The following is a 10,601-nucleotide window of genomic DNA, read 5'->3' as shown; positions in this document are numbered from 1 at the left end:
CCATTGTGGGGGGAGGGGAGTTTGTTTGTAAGGGGGATCATTTCAGTTGGGAGATTTTATGTGTAACTGTACACTTTTATCTATTCTCTCTTTATCTCTTTCTCTCCCTTTTCCAGTCCAGTTTAACTTTGAAAATCATTTTATTTTGGGGGTGTTTTACTATTAAACTTTTTTCTGTTTCCATCTCTCATATATATAGTCTGTGTGTTATCATTTCCTTTGCCCGACTAAAGCCTTAATGAGCTCGTTGATGTGCTGATAAGCCATTAACAAGCATCAAAAGTTTCTCTTGTGTGTGGTTTGGCTGGTTTGCTTTTCCATCCCACCCACTATTTTGTTGCATCCCTTTCGGTGGGAAACAGCCCCCCTTTTCAACCTGCGACAAGTGCTGCACTAAACCTTTCTCAATTTGGGGGAATTTCCCTTCCCCTGCAAAAGAAAGCTCCATGATGCCACACAGAACAAGCCATGTGGAGAAACACAGGAACAGTATGGTATCACCCTTGCACATCCCTCCAAATAACATCAAAGCTGCTTCCAAGTCCTCCAATTATCTTCTTACTCAAAACTAGGAGAAGGACAGGGCTCTGGGACACTCTTGAATACCCCAAATATTTTCCCAAGAACACATCTCCAAAAATGTAAATAATCTCTGCAAAAACAGGGTACTACCTTTCCCCTCTCCCCTGTCACCATCATAGTATTCTCAAATACAAGCTGTAATCTGAGGTCATGGGAAATTATCTGGAGATATTTTTACATCTTACCATAAACTTCACAAGGATCAAGCAAAGAACAGAAAAGAGACGGGGAGGCGATGACAGAACATCAGGAGGAGAGGGGGAAGAGACTAGAGTTCGGAAAAAGTTCAAGAATTATCACGAGAAATATGATGTACACTTTTTCTAAACCAATTTTAGGCTCCACCCCTATCCAGCGTATCACAGTTTTCTGATCTGACAACGCCACTATTTGGAACAGAAGAGCAACATATGCCCCTAGCTTGCCCCTTTTTCACTTTAGTCTGTTTTCTTCCAAGATTATGGGAAAGGATGTATATGCCTTCATTTTTCCAAGAACAAATGAAATTAAATTTGGAGGCCCTTTAAATGTTTGAAGTGCTGCTCAACAATCTCTATATCCTCAAAGAACTATTACACTGGGCTGACAAGACTAACACACTGCACACCACGGGGAAAAGACCTCAGCTTCAGGAATAGTACCAGGCAGTTCCTTCTTGCCTATCGTTCTTCCCTTTACATTTTACTGTTCTGGAGTAGAAGCAATATAACCCACAATAAACTACTTCTCCAGCTCAGACACTCAAAAAGCATGGCTGCAGTTCCATCACCCGACTCACCAAGAGCTGCGTGTAGAGGAAGAAAAACCACAGCTGCAGGCTTGCAAATAAGAGCTTTAAACCTCCACCAACGAAAAAATAGTAGGTCCTTTTAACTAAGGGTGTGTTTCCTCTAGTATGCTGATAGACATAGGCAACCCTATTTAAACAGATAAGTAATAAACAGGGATAATTCTCTTTTAAAGCTTGCTTTTTCTCCACCTGGTCTTGAATTCACAAACTAGAAATCAGATACACCAAAATACACACACTGGAAATACTTAACTCACCTTCTTCTCTAACTCAAAAATTGTGCCTTTATTTTACTACCCGATAACTATGTGTTAAAGATTCACAAAATTTAAACCTTACCTTTTGCAAACATTGGCAAAATATCTGGGCTTCCCCAGCTCCAAGTATATTTACTTTCATTGAAAACAGAGTCAAATTCCACTGGATTCTCCTTCCATCCTGTTAAACAAACACACCTAGATTTAAATAGGGTTGTCAGAAGATCTTACTGACTGCTAAGATTGATCGTCCATGTAATCTTTTTTTTAAGTTTCCCTTATATTCTCTCATAATGGACTCCACTTCGCGAGTCTTGATTTTACTTCTGTTTCAATCTCTATTTGCAATTAGATCCCCATTCATTAAGAACTGAGCTGAAAACCTAAGCCAACCTCATTATGCGTGGATTCAAACAGACAAAACACACAGCTGGTTTACCTTCTAAACAGCTAAAATCCTCCTGAATTCTAAATCCCCTGTTGTCTCAACTCAGCTTTTGGCATTTCAGGTGATAAATTACACAGTCCTATATCATATTTCCAGCAGTCACATTCCACCCTATCACAATAAAACCTTCAAGATTTTTCTGTTTCCATGATAAGGCAGCCGACAGATATACAGAGATGCTCTTAACGGCAATTCCTGCCAATCCTGCATTTACAGCAGGTATCAGAAGGAAGAACCTTTTGATTATGAACATGGACAAGACCAAGTAATTCCTCTTCACCCCCTCGACCAAAACCAACTTACGTTACAAGTATTCAGGCATGGAAGCCTGGGGGAAGGCAAAGGACCACACAGAAGACCAAGTCAGTAATGCAAAGGCCTGTTGCACACTTTTAACCACCAAGCACGCAGTAACAGCCGTCTCTCCACAAAACACATAGTTGGGATGTTCTCTTTATTTTGCTATTGATTCTCCAACTTGGCCTAGCAATGGTTCAGTTAAGACACTGCAGATCACTTCTTGTTTGCGACATCTACTTAGCCATCTCCCATTTACATTCCAAATGATGATTAAAAACTCTGTTACATTAAGAGGTTACCCCATAAGATACTTCTGCTTTTAGACTCGGGGTGCTAAATTTACGTTACAAAATATTAACTGATGTAAGCTATCTTCATAGCTATCAATACTAAGAGTGGGAAATTCATTCAAAATTATTCTTTTTCTTGGCATACAAACCACTACGCAGTCATTTATCACAATCATCCAGAAGCCCAGCATACCACTGAAACACCTTACTTTGGAGCATAGCATTCAAAGCTTCAGGACCAGCATACCTTTAGCAACTGCACTGACATCTTCATAAAATCCAGCTATAAGTGCAACGTGCCCTGGCCTGGATTCTGTCGGAACACGGGTGTGAGAGATTCCCCAGCTGCCGTTATTCTCTAGAATACCCCTGAAAACAGAACACAAGGCAGTTAATGCCTATGACTTCTTGAAAGTACAAAGAATTGCAGATAAAAAGTGTGACAGGTAGATGTGAGGCAGGAAGTGCAAAAAAAAAAAAAAAAAAAAAAAAAACCCAAACCCCAGACTACAACACATTTTTACTACTGCCTGCTGTGCAGCAAAACATTAACCTGCAAGTCGTTCTGTATTATAACATCCCACAGAGAACATTACTACTGTGACCCATCAGCACTGAAAAGAGATGTGTTTAGCTGCTGTTCTAAGACACTTAGAATTAATATACTACTTTTTTCTGCTGCTTTCTACTATAGCTTTTGTTTTTTCCCCTAACAGATAGTTTCTTCCTGATATCACTTTTCTTTGGTCTTTCCATTTAGCTTGAAAGTGTCTAGTTCAGTCTTCTCTTATTCATTACATATGCTCAGTTATAATTAGTTCTTGTGATCATGTCTGCCTTTATCTCTGCTGAATATTGGAAGCCGGCATCAAAAGAATTTAAAAACCATGTAAATCCAAGGTGCAAATAATTACGTGACATGGAGAAAATTTAAGTATATCTTGTGTCTTCTGCAATTACACCAAAATACCTTCTCACCACGTACACAGGACTACATACATTGTCCAGGGATTGGGCACATACCATAGTTACAACAGATAAAAATCAAAGAAAATAGAGGACAAAGCCAAAATGTAAGAAACAGCCTCAAACTACTCTCGTCTGCTGAAGGTATGAACAGCTGGAGCGGGTCGGAGAGCAAGCGATTAGTGTTACCATATGATGTTTTCTTGTCTCCATCTTCTGGAAGAAGAGGAAGATTCACTGCCCCCTGTGAGAGCACAGGGAGGAAGAAAGAAAACGAAACACACCAGGACACACCTTATACTAATGTTTAGGGAAAAAACAGCAGAATCTTATAAACAAATTCAAAGCATGTTTTAAGAATCAAATCTAACAGGAAATCGTATTTTTGTTGTTCACAATAGAAGCTACAAGACTCGCTATACTTTTATTAGATGTGTTTTATCCCAAGTAAACTCTAGGTCCATGCTTTGTTACTTTATTTTTACCAGAAATTTTACACAACTGTTAACTAAAAAAAAAAAAAAAAAATCCATACACTCATCTCTAAATATATTTCTCACTAGTGAAATAAGAATCAAACCACGACCTAAAATTTCAGGCTCCATTCTAAGCTTGCAGGATTCACAGTTTGCCTGTTGGGTTTGTTTAGTTTTTTAAACTCATCTGAGACGTCACATTCTCAGGCCTGCCTGAAAGTTCGCAGGACTATTTGGAATAGCCCAAATACTACAGTCAAGAATGTAAAAAGTAATATAGCACTTTGACATGTTATTCCTAGCTCTCATCTCAGCTAGGTTTTAAAAGAAGTTGCATTGAAAAAAGTAGAAATAAAAAAAAAAGAAGGGTTTAAGTATTAAAGTGGTTTCTAATTTATTGTCACTGGAGACTGATCAAAATGCATTGCATTAGCATTAATGGAAAATATAAGACAAAAATAAAACACTTTTGGCCCTCCTCACACTTCATTGACACAACAGGCAGGAAATTGTTTTAATTAGAATTTGATTTTTATTGAGCTGGAAAGTAATCCTTTACCTTTGTTTTTGTGGGGCTATATCACAGGACCTGAAGTAAACAGTAACATACACTGGCAAAAAAAAAGCCAGATATTGTCATTTACTTGTTCAAAATCCATTTAGCCGTTTCAAATTATTTCAAAACCTTTTACAGAAAGCTTTGAAATAAACAGAAGAAACATTTAAAAATTAATTTCCTTGGCCATATAAACATTAGCTACTCATAATAGCAATGATGAACATGAATATGATATAGCAATACAGCTGAAACACGACAGGCAAAGAAGAAAACATCTTCCCTGAAATCCCCACAGCAATTCAGACTCTCTACCTTCCCTCACAGCTACCAATCACAACTGCTGAAAACCAAATTTTTTTTCAGGAATATTTGTAAGAGAAAAGACTAGGTACTTGGCATGTATCAGCCAGCAACCTGCTCCAAGCCTGATGGATATTTATTATGCATTTTATGTACCTACTAAAACTTTGCTTCTATCTATAGCACATCTTTAGCTACAAAAATAGTTCTTGCTCATCTGAAGTTAACCTTTCCTCATTAACAACTCAGTAGTGCCCAAAGTGTTCCACCTGGATGAGAGCCCTAGTCTGGCTGTTGCATTGCCCACTACTAGAAAGTGGGTAAGAGACTGAACACTTGGCACTTAGGAGTGAACGTGCAAAGAAGTTAACTTAATATTAAATTGCATATACTTTGGGTTAATTAGATTGAAAAAGAAAAGCTCAGACAGAAATAACTTGGCAGAACAAAAAAGGAAACACTTCCAGCAACCAACATCTGCTCTTGTCAACCTGTTTCCAAGGTTAACTTAGGGAACTTGCGTAGCTCAAAGGTTCGGTGACAAAACACTGAGCCTCTTACTTCAAAATTGTTGCAGCGTATGTAATAGAGCTGAAGACACGCCTGGGACTGCCTGGCCCTCCACCTTTCAGAAGGCAGAACACGCCACAGGTTTGTTCTTTTCATCATCTCTCGCATCCACATGCTCACACACATACATGTGTGACTATGCAGAATGAGACACTTTGAGAGAAATAAAGATGGCACTTCAAATCTCTACTGGCATTTTACTCCTCTCAGCGACTTACCAGTATCTTTGCTTCCTCTCCATTAACCCATGTACTTTCAGTGCAGGTGACAACGTTCTACCTCTACAGATTTTAAAATAAAAAGCCCACAACTCCACAAGCAAGGTACGGGAGAGACAGCAGAAGTGCAAACTTCTGAACACTGGATGAGCTAACAAATGTTTTAACTTTTTTTAGTTCTAGATAGGTGTGATAATGCTGAATGGCTGAAACGGGAAAACTCAAACCACCTAATGGTAAAAATACCCACTATGGCTCTTTCGTAGCCACTACCCACCACTGCTTCTAGTGATGGTATCAGAGCTTTCACACCTTGGTGATGGTGCAAAAGACCAACAGTTTTACTGCTAAGAGAAGCTGCTACTCTGGAGGAGTGTGAAGTCCACTGCTCAAAGACAACATGAAAAACTCACACTGATGAGGCAGATACCTGCCAGTGGCAGACAGCACAGCAGGAAAAAAAACATGAACTATAAGAGGAACTGGTACAAGTAATCCCATATAAGCTGGCATGTGCTGTAGCAAGGGTTTTGTAGAAGACTGCAAATGCTCTAACAGCCTCAGAAGACTGTTCAGGTTTGCTGATATTCAAGTCAGACCAGTGCTATTACCAAAAAGTAGTCTTATTAAATACAATATTAAGTAAGTATAGTATTAAATATCTACTTTTAGTCTAAGAAATTATTTGTCTTACGATCAAGTAATTATCTTGATATAAAGAAACAGGGAAAATTGCTGAAAATTAGTTTTAAGCACTCAAGAATATGACTTTTAACACACTTTTTTGGCAGAATTAGTTTTTCACAATCTTAAACCAAATCACTCCATTAAGCAATGAGACACACACTCAAGAGCACAAGGGAGGCAGCGAGGTCACGCATGCAGGAAGGGTGGAACAAATAGGAAATGGCAGCCTGCTGTGAGCTCCATTCAGGCCATCTTTTTTAATCACTCCTTAAGAAGCTTCCTCAGTTGCTTAGAATTAGAAGACAAATGTTTATCAACCACTACTCCTAAACTGAACACCCAGGAAGCAGTTTAAAGTATCAACTCTTAGGCATCAGAACCTGCACCATGCTGATGTGAAGGAAGGAAGTTCACACTCCTCTCAGTTACTGGCTAGCTGTAGTTTTCAGAGAACAGTACTGACTCAATTTACTCTGTTCGTGGTTTGGCAGCTTTACCGACAACAAGGGACACCAACTTAAACCCATGCATTTCTGCAGAATCTCTCTCTGCAAAGCTTGTTACTTCAAAGGCAGAGGGAAGGCAGTACCCAAGCCACCACTGCTGCTGCTTCCGTTCCTCTTGTTCTCTCTTCAACATTGCACAGAGCTGCCTCCAGAAGCGAAATCTTCTGGATCAGCAGTGGTTCAGACAGACTTACCTCAGGTAAGGTGCACGAGGTGTACCATTGCTATTGAATTCATACAGCGAATCTGCCCGCAGACCATCAGCAACAAAGAGTACGAGACGCTTCGCCGGAGGTGGCAGTGGAGTCTGCTGAGGAGTCATACCATGAACCAGGGGAGAGCTGAAGTAGATGTCGAAAATGGAGATCAAGAACACAAAATGCACAAGGAGACCAGCGAGTATGAAGACTGGTATAGAAGGCATGGCAACAGCAGGCCGGCAAGGCAAAGTCCAACACTGAGAGGGAGTGAGAAAAACAAAGTTAGGCAGATGAGACTTACCAGAATTAATATTTATTCATTTGCTATAGAACAGGAGTACCATAAACACAGTCTTTACCCAGGATGCATAACCAGTCTCTGCTTCAAACAAGTTTTTTCCCCAAAGTTTTGGTCAAAAGTCACCGTATGGCTAATTCAGACTTCCAGGCAGTCGTTATGTCCCAGCAACTTATCACTGGTGTTTAGTGAGGACCGTTGAATCAAGCCAGTTTGTCTGATACACAGCAGGTTTTTTGTTACTATATCAGTGACAGAAGACTCAGACAATGTCTCCACAAACACATTACCCTCTGCTGGCTGATGACATGACAGTGTTGAGGCCTGTTCAGGCAAACACAAGCCAAAAACAGCTAGGGAAAGCCGTCCTAAATTGCCATCCAAAGTTGCCTTTCCTAAGTTTATGATCAATTCTTGGTCTACCATTCTGCCTATAAATAGAAAACTTCTTTTAAAGGAACAAAGACGCTCTGTTGAGTGCAGAACATCACTCCTCTTCTAAAACAGGTGACAAAAAGCACAATGGCTGAGGGTTACTTTTAATAGATAATGATATTCCGGTTTTGAATGTTTTCTCTGCCTTGTCATCCTCCGATGTCCGGTTAGGGATACAAACACGCTTCCTAACAGGTAGACCGCCACACGTACTGAGGGGTTCACATGATGCCTGCTGAAGGCAACACAAATACGTGCATTGACTCAGGTAAGTGCAGGATCTGAGCCTGAATGAGGCTTAGTTCTGATAAAGTGTTAGCGCTGTCCAGGCTGTAACTTAGTTACCGAAATAGTAACTCATTAGCAACCTTAACAAAACAACACCTCCACTCACCAACACAGAAACAGATGTTCCAAACAGCCTGGAAGGTTCAGATATTCAATTACCTGTGTAAACACACACCTCTCTTTGTCAGAATTTAGGTAGTGCTTCTAAGTGATAATACATAAGTTTATCTCGTTACACAATTCCAATAGCTGAACAGACACAGCCACCCACTAACAGTAAGACTATTACTCTTACCAAATAGAGAAAAAAACTTCACTACCACATAAGTTTAACTATGATCAAAACTTGGAAAGATGTTTTTTAAAATAGAAAATTTAAAGGTCCAGGAAAACCAGAGAAAACAACCCCAAACACTAAAAAAGGATTTGGAAGTTTATATATATCACTACTTACTAATCCAAAGAAAACTGAGATCTGTATGCAATTTAACCATAACTTCCAGTTCCACCCATTCTACCTATTACAACAGAGATGCAACCACTCCAGTCCTAATCAGAAACATTAATAGAGTAATATTTCAATTTAGAGATTTGGAGAGAAAACCACATAACACGACTAAGATCGTCAAATACAACATTTCAAAGAGACACATAGTAGCTATGCTTAAGTGATCAAACAAAACTTTTCATTACTCAGGAACTTACATGCTTCTATGTCCACAACTAAGATTCCAAGAGAGACTTGGAATATTTGTAAATATCAGTTTGTTAATTTAAGTACTCAGAGTTCCGGCGTGTATTTAAATACATGAAACCATAGTCAGAGAAATACCATTAAGTTGATCACCAGACCTCATTTTATTCAGTTTTATTTTTATAGGGCTTTTTCATTTGATGTAGTTGTTTAATAAGAAAATCCAAACTATTAATGCCTTAAACTGATTAGACTAAACATCCTACTAAACAAAGCAGGTACTTCAACCAGATACTTGCTGTTGTACACTCCCAGTGCTACAATTCTATAACTTAACATACTCTAAATTCTTCTAATTGAAGTATTAGTAACCTAATCTGTTTTCAGCACTATTTCTCTTTGCTTTAACTCTCCCCAGTCCTAAGCCCTTGCTTGCAGCAAAAAAAACAATCAACACAACTCAGATTTAATGCTGCCTTGGACTAGAGTGATTTATAGAATTAATTAAAAAAAAAAGATTATTTTGCAACCACAGTTTGACTGCATTACATTAGACTGTTCATCTGGGCACAACACATCCAACTGCTCATCACTATCAGATGATTTCAAGACAAGCAGCTCCCAGAGCACCTGCTTCTGCCACATCCTTCATAGCCACTTCTGCTTCTAGCATAGCTTACACTGCTGCTTTAATGCACGATTTTTCATGTCATCGCTGTGACATAGGATGCTCTTCACAACGTTATCCTCAGACTTAGAAATACCTTCCCACAGGTAAAAAGTGTTTGGAAAGCTCCCAACTGCATCTCAGCTCAATGCCAGAATGGCACCAGATGCGCTTCCCTAATGGCAGCCTTCCTTTCAAACTACTAAGCCAGTGTGCGAGGTGTTGCAAACGAGCAGTCTGTGGTTGAAGGAGGCTCCAACTCAACGGACAAAGCTTAAATACAGTCAACGGAAATCCTAAAGAGGCACCAGTGACCTTCTACACCTTTTCATCTTGATCAAGCTACAATTCAGTTTGGTCATTGCCAGCCCAAAGTGCCTAAAGTTCATTTCAGACAGCTGATTTCTGATCCTCTGCCAATACCCAGAGTACTGCGGAAGAACAAAACATTTGCAGTAACTGTTTTTTAACTCCAGTTTGTCAGAACTTGAACTATTCCAATACGGTATTTTTCCTTCAAACAATTTGGAGCCAACAACACAAAGCTGGTGGGGATTTTTAAACAAAGACCCTTTTCAGATACTTAATAGAAAAGTTCTAAAGATCCACCAGGCTATTCACCACCTGTAAAATACGAGTTGTCTACATGACCAGAGCAAGTAGAAAATTAGCACTGCCCTGGCTAATTGGATGTTGCACACTTTATTGGATGTTGCACACAAGCAGAGAAGACAGCAAGCAGATGCTGTGGAGCAATTGTTCTGAGAGACCACAAGGCAGAACCAGCAGGCTGGTTCTGAACCCAGAACTTTCTGAAAGCCCAGAAGATAGAAGAAAGAAAAGCAGCACAGACCTCCTGGCCGCAATTTATTATTTCTCCAGAATAAAGTGATTCACACAGATTAGAGGAGGGTTTTTTGGTTGGTTTGGCTTTGGGTTGTTTGGTTTGGTTTTTGTTCCAGAATCCTCAGAGAGAAACTGCAGTTTCCAGCTGGCAGAAGATGGGTTGAAGAGACCCTCTCTTTCTTTCTATTTGCACCTATCAAAACAATACCAAAAAAATTCCTGCT

General features: G+C 39.5%; 1 protein-coding gene across 1 annotated transcript in view; it reads right to left on the bottom strand.

Moving 5' to 3' along the window:
* LOC104494238 (GPI ethanolamine phosphate transferase 1-like) overlaps positions 1–7,399 on the bottom strand; it is a gene marked incomplete at its 3' end in the record, with an annotated part of 27,948 nt that extends 20,549 nt beyond the window's left edge. Inside the window, exons 1-3 of the mRNA XM_010137043.1 lie at positions 7,144–7,399; positions 2,915–3,036; positions 1,712–1,810 (exon numbers count right to left, since the gene is read on the bottom strand). Of these exons, the coding sequence (XP_010135345.1) occupies positions 1,712–1,810; positions 2,915–3,036; positions 7,144–7,373 (451 nt within the window). The remainder of the gene's footprint in view (positions 1–1,711; positions 1,811–2,914; positions 3,037–7,143) is intronic.
* Positions 7,400–10,601: the final 3,202 nt, after the last annotated feature.

Source organism: Buceros rhinoceros, unplaced genomic scaffold (assembly GCF_000710305.1).
Source record: "Buceros rhinoceros silvestris isolate BGI_N320 unplaced genomic scaffold, ASM71030v1 scaffold2395, whole genome shotgun sequence".
Taxonomy (NCBI): domain Eukaryota; kingdom Metazoa; phylum Chordata; class Aves; order Bucerotiformes; family Bucerotidae; genus Buceros; species Buceros rhinoceros.
The sequence above is the reverse complement of the archived record's forward strand: the minus strand, read 5'-3'. Positions and strand labels throughout refer to the sequence as shown.